The following is an 18,553-nucleotide window of genomic DNA, read 5'->3' as shown; positions in this document are numbered from 1 at the left end:
CATGGACATCATTCCTTTTGCCAGATTCCATTACAGACCACTTCAGCTGTGTATGCTGAGACAGTGGAATGGCGATCATTCGGATCTGTCTCAACAGATTTCTCAACCGGTCGATAGAATCGCTCTCTTGGTGGCTCAATGGACATCTTTCTTGAGACCATCCTGGGAGATTGTGAATAGGGACGCAAATCTATCAGGATGAAGAGCTGTTTGGGGTGCCAGGAAGGCACAGGGCCTGTGGACTCGAGAGGAATCCCTCCCCCCCCGATCAACATTTTGGAACTTCGAGCGATCTTCAATGCTCTGAAGGCTTGGCCTCTTCTGGTTTCGTCCCAGTTTATCAGATTCCAATCAGACAACATAACCTCAGTGGTTTACATAAACCATCACCGGGGAATGAGGAGCTCCTAGCAATAAGTGAAGTATCTCAGATTCTGGAATGGGCGGAGGCCTTCAACTGCTCGCTGTCAGGGATCCACATTCCGGGTGTGGACAACTGGGAAGCGGATTTCCTCAGCAAACAATCCTTTCATCCGGGGAATGGTCTCTCCATCCTGAGGTGTTTGCAACAGATGGGGGACAACGGAGATAGATCTCATGGCGTCCCGGCTCAATTCCAAGCTACCCAGATATGGGTCACGGTTCAGGGATCCTCAGGCGGAGCCAATAGATGCATTAGCAGTGCCTTGGAGGTTCAATCTAATTTACATTTTTCTGCCGTTACCACTTCTCCCTCATGTAGTGGCCCGCATCAAATAGGAGCAGGCATCAGTGATACTGATTGCTCCATCGTATCCACGAAGGTTGTGGTTCGCGGACCTGGTGGGGATGTCCATCTCCTCAATCGAAGTTACCTTGTAGCAGGGATCTACTGGAACAGGGTCCCTTTGTCCATCAAAATCTAGATTCTCTGAGGCTGACTGAGTGGAGATTGAACGCTTAGTCATAGCCAAGAGAGGTTTCTCTAAGAGGGTTATTGACACTGTCATTCAGGCTCGTAAGCCTGTTACTAGTCGCATCTATCATAAGGTGTGGAGAGCTTACTTGTTCTGGTATGAAGAGCGTGGTTTCGACTTGGCATAAGGTCAAGGCTGCCAAGAATTCTTTCCTTTCTCCAGGAGGGTCTGGAGAAGGGCCTTTCTGCCAGTTCACTGAGGGGACAGATTTCGGCCCTTTCTGTTTTGCTGCACAAAAGGCTTGCAGAGCTTCCTGATGTGCAATCCTGACCTGTGTTTGGATCTAACGCTCCACCTTGTAGTTTGAATCTTGTTAAGTTTTTGCAACGGGCTCCGTATGAGCCTATGCATTCGCTTGAAATTTAATTTTTGTCCAGAAGGTTCTTTTTCTATTGGCTATTGCATCGGTACACAGAGTTTCTGAAATGGCTGCCTTGTAATGTAAGCCTCCTTATCTGGTGTTCCACACTGATAAGGCTGTCCTAAGTACCCGCGTGGTGTCTGATCGTTACATCAATCAGGAGATTGTGGTTCCTTCCTTGTGTCCTAATCCTTCTTCTTCGAAGGAACTTTTTACTTAATAATCTGGATGTTGTTCGAGCCTTGAAGTTTTATCTTCAAGCTACTAAGGATTTTAGACAAACTTCTTCCTTGTTTGTTATCTACTCTGGGAAGCGTAAGGGTCTGAAGGCTTCTTCGACTTCCTTATCTTTTTGGTTGAGGAGTGTTATACGCTTAGCTTACGAATCAGCAGGACTTAGACCTCCTCAGAGGATTACTGCTCATTTCACTAAAGCAGTGGCTTCCTCTTGGGCCTTTAAGAACGAGGCCTCTATGGATCAGATTTGTAAGGCGGCTACAAAATTCTACAAATTTGACATTTTCGCTTCGGCTGAAGCAGCTTTTGGGAGGAATGTTTTGCAGGCTGGGGTGCCCTCAGATTAGGGTCCACCTTTCTTTTACCGCTCCCGTTATCATTGTGTCCTCTAGAGCTTGGGTATAGTTTTCTTAACAGTAAGGAATGATGCCATGGACTCTCCTCATATTAAGAAGGAAAACATAAATTATGCTTACCTTATAATTTAATTTCCTTCTGTATGAGGAGAGTCCACGGCCCCCGCCCGTATACTCCGATGGGCGGACAAAAATGTTGTTTTTCTCTTCCGGCACCATTTATACCTTGATATTTCTCCTACTGTTCCTTGTTCCCTTGGCAGAATGACTGGGATATAAGGGAAGTAGGGGGAGTATTTAAGGCTGGGGTGTCTTTGCCTCCTCCTGGTGGCCACGTTCAGTATTTCCCAACAGTAAGGAATGATGCCGTGGACTCTCCTCATACAGAAGGAAATTCAATTATCAAGTAAGCATAATTCATTTTTTTGTTTAGCACATCTTTTTTCCCTGCTCCTTTTATAACTTATTCCTACCTCACTCTGCTTGGCTATACGTAAGACTGAGTTATGTGTGAGGCTCTTGGGAATCTTTGCCTCCTCCTAGTGGAAGATAAGAGTAATTCCCAGGAGTAATGGATCATGGACTTTCACCACCATGAAAGAAATTAATTGATCAGTTAATCATAATTTTATGTTTTTTCTTTCATGATTGAGATAGAACATGACATTTTAAACAACTTTATTTCTACTAAACAACATTTTATTTCTATTATCTAATTTGCTTCATTCCCTTGGTATCCTTTGTTGAAGAAGCAGCAACGCACTACTGGGAACAAGGTGAACGCATTGGGTAAGACTATAACAAGAGGCATAAATGTGCAGCCAGCAGCTGACTCATTGCACACATGTCCTTAGAGAGATAAAACTGCACCTAACTGACGAGGCCCACAGTAGTCTGAAATAATCGTCTGTGGTTTTTGTTTCTCTTGTTCAGAGAAGAATTTCCTGGTATTTTGGGCTGGATTGTCATTGGGCTGGATCAGACTGATATGCTACAGGATATTTTTTCTCTGTGAAAAGGCATGGTGTGCTAAAAGAACGTGCACCCTGAGTAGCAATAGAAATGAACAGGCATGGAAGTTATTCTAGCTTTTGTTCTATCTCAGGGGTGCTGTTCTCTCTCTTCTGATATTTATGCAAATTACCCTAAGAGTAATGGGGGAAGCCAGACGTGGACTCCTTGCACACATGCCTTAGAGAGATACAACTGCACCTCACTGACGAGGTCCACAGAAGGCTGAAACAATCGTCTGGGGTTCTTGTTTCTCTTATTCAGAGAAGAATTTCTTAGCTTTTGTTCTATCTCAGGGGTGCTGTTCTCTCTCTTCTTATACACATATACAGTGGATATAAAAAGTCTACACACCCCTGTTAAAATGTCAGGTTTCTGTGATGTAAAAAAATTAGGCAAAGATAAATCATTTCAGAACTTTTTCCACCTTTAATGTGACTTATAAACTGTACAACTCAATTGAAAAACAAACTGAAATCTTTTAGGTAAAGGGAAATAAAAATAAAAAAATAAAATAATATGGTTGCATAAGTGTGAACACCCTTTTATAACTGGGGATGTAGCCGTGTTCAGAATTAAGCAATCACATTCAAAACCATGTTAAATAGGAGTCAGTACACACCTGTCATTTACAGTGCCTCTTATTAACCTCAAATAAAGTTCAGCTGTTCTAGTAGGTCTTTCCTGACATTTTGTTAGTCACATCCTACAGCAAAAGCCATGGTCCGCAGAGAGCTTCTAAAGCATCAGAGGGATCTCATTATTAAAAGGTATCAGTCAGGAGAAGGGTACTAAAGAATTTCCAAGGCATTAGATATACCATGGAACACAGTGAAGACAGTCATCATCAAGTGAAGAAAATATGGTGCAACTGTGACATTTATTAAGAACTGGATGTCCCTCCAAAATTGATGAAAAGACGAGAAGAAAACTGGTCTGGGAGGCTGCCAAGAGGCCTACAGCAACATTAAAGGAGCTGCAGGAATATCTGGCAAGTACTGGCTGTGTGGTACATGTGACAACAATCGCCTGTATTCTTCATATGTCTGGGCTATGGGGCAGAGTGGCAAGACGGAAGCCTTTGCTTACGAAAAAAAACATCCAAGCCCAGCTAAATTTTGTAAAAACACATCTGAAGTGTCCCAAAAGCATGTTGCAAAAGGTGTTCTGGTCTGATGAAACCAAAGTTGAACTTTTTGGCCATAATTCAAAAAGATATGTTTGGTGCAAAAACACTGCATATCACCAAAAGAACATCATACCCAAAGTGAAGCATGGTGGTGTCAGCATCATGCTTTGGGGCTGTTTTTCTTCAGCTGGAACTGGGGCTTTAATCAAGGTAGAGGGAACAATGAACAGTTCCAAATACCAGACAATATTGGCACAAAATCTTCAGGCTTCTGCTAGAAAGTTGAACATGAAGAGGAACTTCATCTTTCAGCATGACAACGACCCAAAGCATACATCTAAATCAACAAAGGAATGGCTTCACCAGAAGGAGATTAAAGTTTTGGGATGGCCCAGTCAGAGCCCAGACCTGAATCCAATTCAAAATCTGTGGGGTGATCTGAAGAGGGCTGTGCACAGGAGATGCCCTCGCATTCTGACAGATTTAGAGTGCTTTTGCAAAGAAGAGTGGGCAAATCTTGCCAAGTCAAGATGTGCCATGCTGAAAAAATCATGCCCAAAAAGACTGAGTGCTGTAATAAAATCAAAAGGTGCTTCAATAAAGTATTAGTTTAAGGGTGTTCAACTTATGCAACCATATTATTGTAGTTTTTTATTTCCCTTTACCGAAAAGATTTCAGTTTGTTTTTCAATTTAGTTGTACAGTTTATAGGTCACATTAAAGGTGGAAAAAGTTCTGAAATTATTTAACTATGTCTCATTTTTTTACATCACAGAAACCTTGACATTTTAACAGGGGTGTGTAGACTTTTTATATCTGTACATATACATACAGCCACCAATCAGCAGCTAGAACCTAGGTTCTTTGATGCTCCTGAGCTTTCCTAGATAAACCTTTTCAGCAAAGGATAACAAGAGAAGAAAGCAAATTGAATCATATAAGTAAATTGGAAAGTTGTTTAAAATGATATGCACTGTCTAAATCATGAATGTCCTTTAAGTCAGACAAATATTTTTTTCCCCACAAATTGTACTAATTTCAGAATTTTTTTATATTATGATATATATAATACAATTATTTTTTTTCTGCCCACTACACAGGTTCCCAACAGCCTCTGAAGAGTTTGCGGGAGAGAAGACCCACTGACCTTCCTCTCTTGGATTTGTATTCTGTGGCAAGAGAAGATGGCGAAGGAATGGAAACAACAGACATTGAATCTGTGTCCTCCACAAGCACCCATTTTGCATCTCTGGAGCAGCTTCTCAGTTCATCTGAAATCAGAACAGGTAATTTTCTCGTACCTCTATACTTACACCTATAATGTAAAGTTTTGCACTCACTCATAAAGTGGAGACAGTTGTGGGTTGAATGGTTTGGTTATTGACAATTTTAAATTTATTGGGACATGACATGTATTTTTTTTTTCTTTCTAATGACACGATGAGTCCACGGATCATCTAATTACTATTGGGAATATCACTCCTGCCCAGCAGGAGGCGGCAAAGAGCACCACAGCAAAGCTGTTAAATATCACCTCCCTTCCCTCTAACCCCAGTCATTCTCTTTGCCTATGTTAGAGCAAGGAAGTGGTAAAGTTAGGTGTTAGAAAAGATTCCTCAAGCAAGATTGTATTATTTTTTAAGTAGTGCAAGATTGAGCTGCTTTGTCCTAGGGTGTAGCTGTAGTCCATATCAGTCTCTTCAGTAGAGCAGTGGTGGCTTTAGAGCAATGGGAACTTGTGGGGTATAATCGTCACTGCGCCTCCCATATACTGATGCTGCCCTATTTCTAAAGGCTGAATAAGATTATTCAGTCTTTGCTTTTTTTCCACAGGTCCATGTGAGGGATCTTGCCTCTCAAGCCTAGTGAGCTGCCCTGCTGCCGGGCAGATGTATAAAAGTAAGTGCTGACTTTTTATTTTCTGGGGAACATTCAGAATAAAAGATGGCACTTTAATATAAATTATATAATGGGACATAATATAATGATTCTCTTATGTCTTGGAGAATAATTATTTTGGCCAGTAATAGCAGGCACAGGGGACGAGGAACAGGCTCAGAGGTGGTGTTTTTTAATTTCTGTATCAGTAAAACGGCATTACTATGGTTAAAAGACCTGAGGGAAGTTTTTTTTCTTGTAACGCCCACGATGGGCGGGACTAACGGAAGCGCCAACATTTGTTGTGCACTTTCCCCTCATAGTCCCGGTGTTCTGTGACACGGAAGACTTCGTCTTAGAGTTTGGCCTTATTGAGGACCTCATCTCCAGAATATATAGATTGAGTCCAGATCATCTAACAGCCTATAATCTCCAGTGTTAGTCAGGCAGGTAAGCACCTCAGCAAAGTTAAGATGAGGTGTAAAGGTGTCCGGAGTATTTAATTACTACTTATGTCATTTTATTTTCTTGCTAAAAAATAAAGATTTACAGGAACAGTAGCGGGTTTTTTTTGTGAGGCATTTTTTTATAAAATATCAAATTTCTATCTAATTAGTCAGTTTTTTGGGGGTGAATAAAGATGGACCAAGAGGCCCTGCAAGATGTTACATGTTATTTATGTTTTGATGCTAATGGGAAGAGGACTTCCTGAGCAGGCAGACCTTTAACCCGGGGGAGTGGGAACTCCATCTGGAGGTGTTTTCCAGCCCGATTCTCAAATGGGGTCAGCCGGAATTGGATCTCAAGGCATCTCGGCGGAATGCCAAGCTTCTGAGGTACGGGTTGAGGTCAAGGGACCCTCAGGCTGTACTGGTAGACGCTCTAGTGGTACCTTGGAATTTCAGTCTCGCATACCTATTTCCTCCATTTGCTCTTCTACCTCGGGTCATTGCTCGAATCAAGCAGGAGAAGGCGTCGGTGATCCTCATTGCACCGGCGTGGCCTCGCAGGATTTGGTATGCAGACCTGGTGGACATGTCATCTCTTCCACCTTGAAGACTTCCGTTGAGGAAGGACCTTCTACTTCAAGGGCCCTTCCTTCATCCAAATCTAGTTTCTCTGAAGCTGACTGCTTGGAGATTGAACACTTAATCTTATCCAAAGCGTGGATTTTCGGAATCGGTCATTGAGACCATGATTCAGGCTTGTAAACCTGTGACTAGAAAGATTTACCATACAATATGGCGTAAATATCTATATTGGTGTGAATCCAAGGGATACTCTTGGAGTAGAGGTAGGATTCCTAGAATCTTGTCCTTTCTCCAAGAAGGTTTGGAGAAGGGTTTTATCGGCAAGTTCCCTAAAGGGTCAGATATCTGCCTTGCCTATTTTGTTACATAAACGTCTGGCAGAATAGTTTTGTCAGGCCTTGATCAGGATCCAGGCCTGTGTTCAAACCAGTTACTCCTCCCTGGAGTCTTAATTTAGTTCTTAAGGTCCTTCAAGGAGCTCCGTTTGAGCCTATGCATTCCTTAGATATTAAGTTGTTATCTTGGAAAGTTTTGTTTCTTGTTGCTATTTCATCTGCTCGTAGAGTGTCAGAGCTCTCGGCATTACAGTATGAGTCTCCTTACCTTATTTTTCACTCGGATAAGGTGGTTTTACGTACAAAGTTAGGGTTTCTCTCTTAGTTGTTCCTTCCTTGTGTCCTAATCCTTCTTCTCAGAAGGAACGGCTTCTGCACAATCTGGACGTGGTACGTGCATTAAAATTCTATTTACAGGCGACTAAGGATTTTCGTCAGTCTTCTGCTCTGTTTGTGGTATTCTCTGGTAAACGCAAGGGACAGAAAGCTACAGCTACTTCTCTTTCTTTGTGGCTGAAGAGTATCATTTGCTTTGCCTATGAAACTGCTGGACAGCAGCCTCCTGAGAGAGTTACGGCTCATTCTACGAGGGCTGTTTCCTCTTCCTGGGCATTCAAAAATGAAGCTTCTGTGGAACAAGGCTGCAACTTGGTCCTCTCTTCACACTTTTTCAAAATTCTATAAATTTGTCACTTTTGCCTTGGCTGAGGCCGCTTTTGGGAGAAAGGTTCTTCAAGCAGTGTTGCCTTCCGTTTAGGTTCCCTGTCTTGTCCCTCCCTTATCATCTGTGTCCTCTAGCTTGGGTATTGATTCCCAATAGTAATTAGATGATCCGTGGACTCATTGTGTCATTAGAAAGACAACAAAATTTATGCTTACCTGATAAATTTATTTCTTTCTTGACACGATGAGTCCATGGCCCGCCCTGTTCTTTAGACAGGTTGTTGGTATGTTATAAACTTCAGACACCTCTGCACCTTTGTTGCTTCCTTTCTTTCTTTGGTCGAATGACTGGGGTTAGAGGGAAGGGAGGTGATATTTAACAGCTTTGCTATGGTGCTCTTTGCCGCCTCCTGCTGGGCAGGAGTGATATTCCCAATAGCAATTAGATGATCCTTGGACTCATCGTGTCAAGAAATAAATACATTTATCTGGTAAGATTACATTTTGTTTTTCTTTCATGATTCAGATAGCGCATGTGATTTTAAATAATGTTCCAATTTACTTCTATTATCTAATTTGTTTTGCTCTCTTCGTATCCTTTGTTAAAAATAGGCTCATTAGCTGCTTATAGTTGGCTGTACATATGTGCATCATGTAACTGGCTCACTCAATGTGTGCAGCTAGCTCCCAGTAGTGCATTGCTGCTTCTTCAACAAAGGGTACCAAGAGAATGAAGCAATTTAGATAATAGAAGTAAATTGGAATGTGGTTTAAAATTGTATTATCTATCTGAATCATGAAAGAACTTTTTCTTTCCAATGGCATGGAGAGTCCACGAATCCATTCCTCCAGGAGGAGGCAAAGAACACTATAGGAGAGCTGTTAAAGGGACAGTCAACACCAGAATTTGTGTTGTTTTAAAAGATAGATAATCCCTTAATTACCAATTCCCCAGTTTTGCATAACCAACACAGTTATAATTATACATGTTTTACCTCTGTAATTACCTTGTATCTAAGCCTCAGCAGACTGCCCCCTTATTTCAGTTCTTTTGACAGACTTGCGTTTTAGCCAATCAGAGCTGACTCCATGGTAAAATCATGTGCATGAGCTCAATGTTATCTATATGAAACACGTGAACTAATGCCCTCTAGTGGTGTAAAACTATCAAAATGCATTTAGATTAGAGGCAGCCTTCAAGGTCTAAGAAATTAGCATATGAACCTCCTAGGTTTAGCTTTCTACTAAGAATACCAAGAGAACAAAGCAAAATTGGTGATAAAAGTAAATTGGAAAGTTGTTTAAAATGACATGCCCTATTTGAATCATGAAAGTTTTTTTTGGACTTGACTGTCCCTTTAAGTGTCACTCCCATTACCCATAATCTCCAGTCATTCTTTGCCTTTATCATCTGGAGGATGTGCGTAATTGCGCACTTTTTCTATGTAGCAGCACATGTTGCAGTCACATGTTTTTCCGCTCTGCAGTTTTCATTTAGCGTTTGTCGTGAGCAGAGCATCCTAAGCAAGAAGTTTGAGCTAAATACCAAACTGAGTGTTTGCGATCTGTGTACTGCCTTTACTAGCATATCGTCCTAGTCTGCTAGTGGAAATCGTTCCTGGTCCCAGGAGTTGGTGAGTCTTCAGCAGTGCTGAGGTATAGGGTGCCTTTGAGAAGAAATTCAGAATTTATTAAATCCAGACATACGTTTTTTTGTGTGTAATAATAGGAGTTTTTTATTTTAAGTCCTTTTAGTTGGCAATCAATTTTTAGCAGAATGGAATCTGAAATAAATTTGGATCCTTCATTTAATAAATGTTTATATTGCTTGGAGGCTCAAATTATTACTCCTGTGCAATTTGACTCCATATGTGTTAATAAAATGTTAGCTAAAAATACCCTCTCAGAGCCATTTGTCTCTCAGGATAAGGCTGTCTGTGCTATGCTTCAGCTTTCATCTCAGACGTCCCAAGCGTTAGCAATTTCACATGCAATGCCCTGCTGTTCCTCTCAACCAGTTCCTGGGGGTGTATATTTACCAGGAGATTTTGCTGCTAAACTAACTTCTGCGGTTTCTGCAGCTATATCTGCCTTACCTATTGCTGGTAAGAGAAAGAGGAGATCTAAGACCAAGAGTTCTCAGAAGCCACTGAGGAAAGATCCTTCTCAGATAACAGGGTGAGATCTCCGATTCTGAAACAGCTGTTGTTAGTACAGCTGATTCAGAGGAGGTTAATTTTAGATTTAAGCTTGAACACCTCAGTCTACTCTTGAAAGAGGTTTTAGGTACATTGGATGACTCTGAGTACTGTCGCTGAGACTCCTAAGAGGTCAAATAAACTTAACAGAGTTTTTGATGTCAAACCTACCTCTGTGGAGGTTTTCCCAGTTCCAGACCACATGTCTGACAATATAACTCAGGAATGGGAAAAGCCGGGGATTCCTTTTCCTCCGTCTCCTGTTTTTAAAAAGATGTTTCCTGTTGGTGACTCTGTTTGGATTCATGGTGCACCGTACCTATGGTAGAGGGCGCTATATCCACTCTAGCCAAGAGAGCAACTATTTCCCTTGAGGATAGTTCTTCGTTCAAGGACCCTATGGATAAGAAACTGGAAGCTTATTTAAGAAAGGTGTATATTCATCAAGGTTTACAATGGCAACCAGTTGCAAGTATTGCTATGGTTGCAGGGGCAGCTTCTTATTGGTGTAACTCCTTGTCTGACCTTATTTCAGAGGAGACTACCATAGAGGAGATCCAGGATAGGATCAAGGCTCTAAAGCTGGCAAATATCTTATGTGATGCCAACATGCAAGTTGTTTGGTTGGGTTGCCAAAATTTCTAGCTTTGTGGTTCTAGCTCGCAGAGCTCTGTGGCTAAAATCTTGGTCTGCGGATGTTACTTCCAAGTCTAAACTTCTGTCTTTGCCTTTTAAGGGAAAGACTTTGTTTGGTCCTGGTTTGGCCGAGATTATCCGAAGTTACTGTTGGAAAAGGATCTTTCCAACCTCAAGACAAGAAGGTTAGACCTAAGAGTCGCCAGTATTCTAATTTTCGTTCCTTTCGCAACTTTACAGGACAAAAGTCTTCCTCCTCTTCTTCCAAGCCGGAGCAGTCCAGGACTTCATGGAAGTCCAGTCAACCTTGGAATAAGGGAAAACAAACCAAGAAACCTTCCTCTGAGTCTAAGTCAGCATGAAGGGGCCGCCCCCGATCTAGTCCTGGATCAAGTAGGGGGCAGGCTTTCCTTCTTTCAGCAGGCTTGGATCTCAATCTTCCAGATCCTTGGGATGTGAAAGTAGTATCCCAGGGATACAGAACAGGATTCAAGTCTTGTCCCCCCAGGGGCAGATTTATCCTATTAAGGTTATCTGCAAACCAGGTGAAGAGAGAGGCCTTCTTAAACTGCAGAAAGGACCTATCTTCTATGGGAGATTATCCCAGTTCCTGTAGTTGTTGTTGTTGCCCTTCTTTTCGGCCTTGCCACGGCTCCTCAGATCTTTACAAAGGTCCTAGGGGCCCTTTTGGCGGGAGTCAGATTTCAGGGTATAGCGGTGGCACCTTACCTGGATGACATCTTCGTTCAGACGCCATCTTTTCCTTTAGCAAAATCTCACACAGACACACTGTTGTCTATTCTTTGTACTCACGGGTGAAAAGTAAATCTGGAAAAGAGTTCCCTGGTGGCAAACACCAGGGTATGCTTTTTGGGAACGATCATAGATTCTCTGTCTCTGAAGATTTTTCTGACGGAGGTCAGAAAATCAAAAATTCTTGCTACAGGTCTTTCCCTTCAATCCTCTATTTGTCCATCAGTGGAAGTAATTGGTCTAATGGTTGCTTCCATGAACATTATTCCTTTTGCTCGTTTCCATCTGAGACCTCTACAGTTATGCATGCTCAGACAATGGAATGAAGACCACTCGGATCTCTCTCAGAGGATAGTCCTAGGCTTAATAACGAGAGACTCTCTATTTTGGTGGATTTCTCAGGACCATCTGTCTCAAGGAACCTGCTTCCTGAGACCATCTTGGGAGATTGTGACCACGGATGCCAGCCTGTCCGACTGGGGAGCAGTTCTGTGTTCTTTAAAGACTCCGGGTCTTTGGACCCGAGAGGAGTCTTCTCTCCCATTAAACATATTGGAACTGAGAGCAATCTTCAATGCTCTAACAGCTTGGCCTCAACTAGGTTCGGTCCAATTTATCAGATTTCAGTCGGACAACATCACCTCAGGGGCATATATCAACCACCTGGGATGAACTCAGAGTTCCTTAGCTATGAAGGAGGTGACTCACATTCTCCAGTGGGCGGAGTCTCACGATTGTCTGCTCTCTGCCATCTACATCCCAGGGGTGGACAACTGGGAAGCGGATTTTCTGAGCAGGCAGACCTTTCATCCAGGAGAGTGGGCTCTCCATCCGGAAGTGTTCACAAGGATAACCCTCAGGTGGGGGGTTCCGGAGTTGAATCTGATGGCTTATCGTCTAAATGCCGGGCTTCCAAGGTATGGATCAAGATTAATAGATCCACAAGCAGTTCTAATCGTTGCTCTAGCGGTTTCTTGGGATTTCAATCTAGCATACTTGTTCACTCAGTTTGCCCTCCTTCCTCGAGTAATAGCTTGTATCAAACAGGAAACGGCATTTGTGATCCTAATAGCTCCTGCCTGGCCTCGCAAGATCTGGTTCGCGGATCTGGTGAAGATGTCATCTCTTCCCCTTGGATGGTGCCTCTGAGGAAGGACCTTCTACTTCAGGGTCCCTTTCTCCACACAAATCTAGATTCTCTGAAGCTGACTGCTTGGAGATTGAACGCCTAGTCTTAGCTAGACACGGTTTTTCTGAGAAGGTCATTGATGCCATGCTTCAAGCTCATAAAACTGTTACTCGTAAGATTTTCCATAAGGTATGGCGTAAATACCTTTATCGGTGCAAATCTAAGGGTTTCTCTTTGAGTCGGGTGAGGATCCCCCAAATGTTATCCTTTCTTCAGGATGGCCTGGAGAAAGGTTTGTCAGTCAGTACTCTGAAGGGTCAGATTTCTGCTCTGTCTATTCTTTTTCACAAACGTTTGGCAGATCTGCCAGATGTTCAATCTTTTGTTCAGGCCTTGGTCAGAATCAGGCCTGTGTTTAAACCTGTTGCTCCTCCATGGAGCCTTAACCTTGTTCTTAGAGTTTTAGTTCTCCTCGCTATTTCTTCTGCTCGCAGAGTTTCCAAGCTTTCGGCTTTGCAGTGTGATTCGCCTTACATTATTTTTCATGTGGATAAGGCGGTCCTTCGTACTTAGTTGGGATTCCTTACTAAGGTAGTGTCGGATCGCAACATCAATCAAGAAATTGTTGTTCCTTCCTTTTGTTCTAACCCTTCTTCTCAGAAGGAACGTCTGTTGCGCAACCTGGATGTGCGTGCTCTAAAATTTTATCTGCAAGCAACCAAAGATTTTTGGCAATCCACTGCCCTGTTTGTTGTTTTTGCTGGTAAGCGTAAGGGTCAGAAGGACACTTCTACTACTCTTTCTCTTTGGTTGAGAAGTGTTATCCGGTTAGCTTATCAGACAGCTGGACAGCCTCCTGAGAGAATTACGGCTAATTCCACAAGGGCTGCTTCTTCTTCCTGGGCTTTTAAAAATGAAGCTTCTGTGGATCAAATCTCCAAGACGGCCACTTTGTCCTCATTGCATACCTTTTCCAAATTCTACAAATTTGATACTTGGCTGAGGCTTCCTTTGGGAGAAAAGTTCTTAAAGCGGTAGTGCCTTCCGTTTAGGTCTGTCTGTCTTGTTCTCCCTTCCATTCTGTGTCCTCTAGCTTGGGTATTGGTTCCCACTAGTAATTGGAATGGATTCATGGACTTTCCATGCCATTGGAAAGAAAACAAAATTTCCTTCTTAATATGAGGATAGTCCACGGCTTCATTCCTTACTTGTGGAAAATACAGAACCTGGCCACCAGGAGGAGGCAAAGATCACAGCCAAAGGCTTAAATACCTCCCCCACTTCCCTCATCCCCCAGTCATTCTTTGCCTTTTCGTCACAGGAGGTTGGCAGAGAAGTGTCAGAAGATTTCGGAGTAGTTCCTTAGGAAGGGTATCTGCCCTTCGAGATGGGAGTTTTAAGTAGTCTTGTCAGCCTCTCAGTGAGAGCATTGACGAAAGTTAGAGTTTGGAGATGCAGGGAGAGTCTTTCTGCAAACCCATCCAGACTCATATTAACAGCTCCTTAAGCAATCGGCGTTGACGAGTTTCGCTGCCTGCTTTTTTCACTTAAGTCCACGTCAGAAGCGCTGCTACAATCTGTCAAACTTGAAGGACCGTGTCACAGCATAGATTCCGGTAAGATCGTTTCATTATTTTACACACATGTTAACGATAGAAGACAGGGTCACAGTGGGACTCCTTTTATCCTTATGGAATCGAGGGTTAGTATCTCCTGAGGGGGACAATTGAACAGTGGGGGGTTTTAATCATATTTATTATTTGCTTTCGACTGCTTATGTGTAAGAACGTTTGGTCTCTTAGGCTGATACAGAACGTACAGGTTATTTTCATTTTTAAGAGCTGCGCAGTTTCTTTATATTAAGCTGGCGTGCTTTTTCCTTAGCAGGGGCAGGTCCTGCATGAGCACCATGTGACAGGGAATGGTCACGTTTTTTTCCCCGCTTCCTATTCCTGACCGGGTGTCTGCAGAGCGGAGCATCTTCTCTATCTGTCTAGGTCATAGGAGGTGGTGAGTGCCCCAGCCATTGGGGTATAAGGTGCCAGTTTTTCCTTTTCTATAATTTGATATAGACGAGTTATGGAGGATTCTGATATTTTAGAGGGGGATCCCTCCGATACAGAATTTGATACCTGTGTATTTTGTGAGGAGGCCTGGGTAATCCAGCCCTCTCAATTATGTTCCGTATGCCGCAATAGAGTGTTCTCATCAACCAATGTTGAGATGTTAGAGATCACTGAGCCGTCCGCCTCTGAGGACTCTTCATCCAGTGATGTGTGTTCCCTAGATTCTGTTCCTACATATGCAGATTTCCCCGATCCTCCTTTGCCTGTAACGGGTTTGTTTCCACCAGAGGTTACTATGCAGTCCTGCATGGCCATCTTTACGGCCTCAGCGATGTTACTTATTCCTGCTACGCGTAAGCAAAGGATTAATCCAGGCTCTCCTGCCCAAGGACATTCATGTAAAATAACGATTGTGTACGATCAGTCCTCTGGGGATGCGGTTCCCTCTGAGGCTTCAGAGGGAGATCCTCCAGGGTAGGAGTCGCTGACTTGGGTCCTTTGATTGCGGAGGGCTTGGCATTTAGATTGGCACACCTGAGTTTACTTCTAAGAGAGGTTTTGGCGATGTTAGAGGTTTCCTGTACTGATCCGTCAGTTGAATCTCAGTCCTCTAAATCAGATAACGATCTTAATTAGACGAGTGGAGGATGGTGATATTCCTTGTCGTCTTGTTTTACTTTTTGTTTTATCGTTTATTTAGAATCCCAGTTCCGAGCTCTATGGGGGATTGTGTCGTTTATCATGCCGGACCTGTTTTTGTTTGCACATAACTTTTCAGCTTATAACTTGTGGGCTCTTGCCTATTTTCTATTACTTTGCTATTCCATTCCTGATAGTTTTTTTTTTTTTTAGAGCTCTGGGTTGTTTAGAAACTCTTCTTAGAAAGACGTTTCGTCACATGGGATTGTGGATACTATCGACTGGTTGAGATTGTTGGAGACTTGCGGTGGAAGCTTCTAGATTTCTGTTCAGTGTGATAGTTCCCCCTGATATTTGCGAGAAGAATTTTAAGCCTCTGAGCTTAATTTATTTAATTTGATTATTCAGTGGTTCTAGCTTTGCTGGAACTTTAGATGTTTTGTTTTAGCCCTGGAGTGTTCCGGAAGATACGTTGTATCCTAGATGACAGATAGGACCTGTTGTGGATACTAGTTAGGTCTGTTGCTTCTTTCTACTTAAGAGGAGTTTTTTTCTAGATTTCTGGTCCAGGTACAGCAGGCCCATTTATCCTAGTTAACAGGCTGGATCTGTTTAGATATTATCTGGAATGGGTGCTTGATTCTGGATCATATGAATCTAGGGGTCCTAGAGACCGGGACTAGGCTTCTTTTCTGGGCAATTGTCTTGTCAGAGAAGGGGAAGTTTTTTGCGTGACATTTCGGAGTAATTGTCCAGGTATCTATCGCACTGCAGGACTATTTTCTTCCACTGTTGGTGCATGCCCTAATAGGGGGAGGGTCTTCCCATCCTAATTGGGTTCTATGATTTTTAAGCAGAGCTTATTAGTTCTTTTCGCTGGAAAATGTAAGGGTCTCCCTTCCTTTGTTAGGAAGAAAGATGTCTTTCATGTTTCATCCTTTTTGTTTAAATCCAGTTTTCAGGAACCGTATCTTATGGTAAACCTCCTTCTGGTCCTTCTTGGCATCTGGAGTTTAAGGTAGCAGTATCCTGCTTCCAGATTTTACAGTAATACCCGGGTCTCGGCCTTTCTGGGTGTCTTACCTTCACCTACTAATAGTCTTTTTGGGATTTTCTTGTGTCTTTTCGATCCTCAGAGTTGGATCTAGACCTGAGTTGCGGGTGTCGACACGGGTGGATCTGGATGCTGTTTTGACTTAAGGACAGGGATTTTTAACTATCCTGCCTAGCAAGGTGAAGGCTTAGAGTTGAATCCTGCTGTGGCAGCTTTCTTTAAATCCTGAGATCTTGCAAACTTATCCATCGGGTTATGCCCTCTAGCCCCCTTCTGGTCTTTGTTGACGCGGGGTGGAGTGTGATATACACAGCCGAGGCCGTGACTTTGGCATGGGGTTGGTGAATCTGTCTTAACAGACTTACATGGAATACCGGTGGGGGAAATCAATCCCAGTATTCCGTTCAGATCTCCCTGTTCTAAGAAATTTTTCTCTTGGTTCTTCGGGGCGGTTTTGACCTTGTCGCTTCCTTGTCCGTGGGGAGAGAGTGTCCTAGGGAGGTCCATGGGTTGGGAGTTTTCTTCCGATTATTCCTTTGGTTCCTCAGCGAGGATTTGGTCTTCTGGGTTCGTACCAGTTGAGGCCTCTCAGTGGAGAGACCTTCTTTTGGAGAAGGAGAGTTCCTCCTGCTAAACAGGGGAGTCTCGTGTTTGCTGGTGGGCGGAGCCCCACGTCGGCTCATTGGCTGCAGCGATCCTCTCTATGAGCTTTCTCTTCAGGATCAGATGTCCCCTACAATCATTCCCTGCTCGAATGTTTGTATTAGGAGTAGCCGATCAAGCTTTCAAGGCACCAGTGTTAGCTCCGCCGCTTCTGTAGCAGAAGGTGGGTTTGAACCCAGGTGGGGCTCCGGCCTTTTCATTCTGAATATGCTAGACATCTGGTATTTCTTATGTTTTATTTGTAACCTATTTCTTTCTCTGCCATGTAACTCTTTGTTGTGGATGGTCGATCCTAGCAGGAGCAGGCATTAGTGAGATGGTTTGCTCCGTTTTTATCTAGAGTTGTGTCGCAGTTTCGGGGCTTCGCCTCCATGGACCTTGTTACAAAGATCTGCTGGAGCAGGGTCCTTGTGTTCATCACAATCTTTACTCTGAGGCTGACTGCGTGGAATTGCATGCTTAGTCTTAGCCAAGAGAGATTATTCTGAAAGAATTGTTGATACTTTCGTTCTAGCTCATAAGCCGGTGTATCATCGCATTTATCATAAGGGATGCAGGATCTACTTCTTCTGGTATGTAGAGTGGGGATTCTCCTGGCTTAAGGCCAGGTTTTCCAGGGTCTTTTCCTTTCTCCAGGATGCTCTGGAGAAGGGCCTTCTGTTATCTCACTTAGGGGACAGATTTCGGCCATATCTTATTTACTGCTGGAAAGACTCACAGAGCTTCCAGATGTCCAGTCTTTTGTTCAGGCTTTGGCTAGATCAGGCCTGTGTTTAGATCTAGTGCTCCTCTTTGCAGTTTACATCTTGTTCTAAGTTTTGCAGAAGGCTCCGTTTGGGTTATGCATGGAGTTGACATTTAGATGTTCTGTCTTGGTAGGTTCTTTTTTCTACTAGATATTTCTTCAGCGCACAGAGTGTCTGAGATGGCTGCCCTGCAATGTGAGGTCCCTTACTTAGTTTTTCTTGCGGCTAAGGCTGTTCTCTCTGGGTTAGGTTTTCTTCCTATGGTTGTTTCAGATCACAACATTAATCAGGAGATTGTGGTTCCTTCCTTGTGTCTTAATCCTTCTTCAGGGGAGCGGTTATTTCATAACTTGGATGTGGTCTGGGCATTGATGTTCTATCTTCAGGTTACAAAGGAGTTTTTGTCAGACTTCTTCCTTGTTTGTGTCTATTTTGGGAAGCGTAAGGGGCAGGAAGCCTCGTCCACTTCCTTGTTTTTTTTTTTGTTAGTTTTTTTTTCAAAATATTTTTATTGAAGTATAATACTTATATTGACAACAATTTGCAGAATACAGGGATCGCCATGGGCAATTTTAACAACAATGTGAGTAGATAAATAAACAGGTGAGTGAACTTCTGGGTGTTTCGAGTGAAACCGCGTGAGAGATTCGATCAAATCACACGTTCTATAAGTCCTTTGGTATTCATAAGTAACGTGCAAATTTACAAACAT

The 18,553-nt window shown here is 42.9% G+C and overlaps 1 protein-coding gene across 1 annotated transcript in view; it reads left to right on the top strand.

Moving 5' to 3' along the window:
- GCC2 (GRIP and coiled-coil domain containing 2) overlaps positions 1-18,553 on the top strand; it is a 312,711-nt gene that overhangs the window by 269,904 nt on the left and 24,254 nt on the right. The window contains exon 19 of the mRNA XM_053705442.1: positions 5,151-5,336. Within this exon, the coding sequence (XP_053561417.1) occupies positions 5,151-5,336 (186 nt within the window). The remainder of the gene's footprint in view (positions 1-5,150; positions 5,337-18,553) is intronic.

This window comes from Bombina bombina, chromosome 3 (assembly GCF_027579735.1).
Source record: "Bombina bombina isolate aBomBom1 chromosome 3, aBomBom1.pri, whole genome shotgun sequence".
In the NCBI taxonomy this organism is placed as follows: Eukaryota; Metazoa; Chordata; class Amphibia; order Anura; family Bombinatoridae; genus Bombina; species Bombina bombina.
This window is presented reverse-complemented; position numbering and strand designations above follow the sequence as displayed.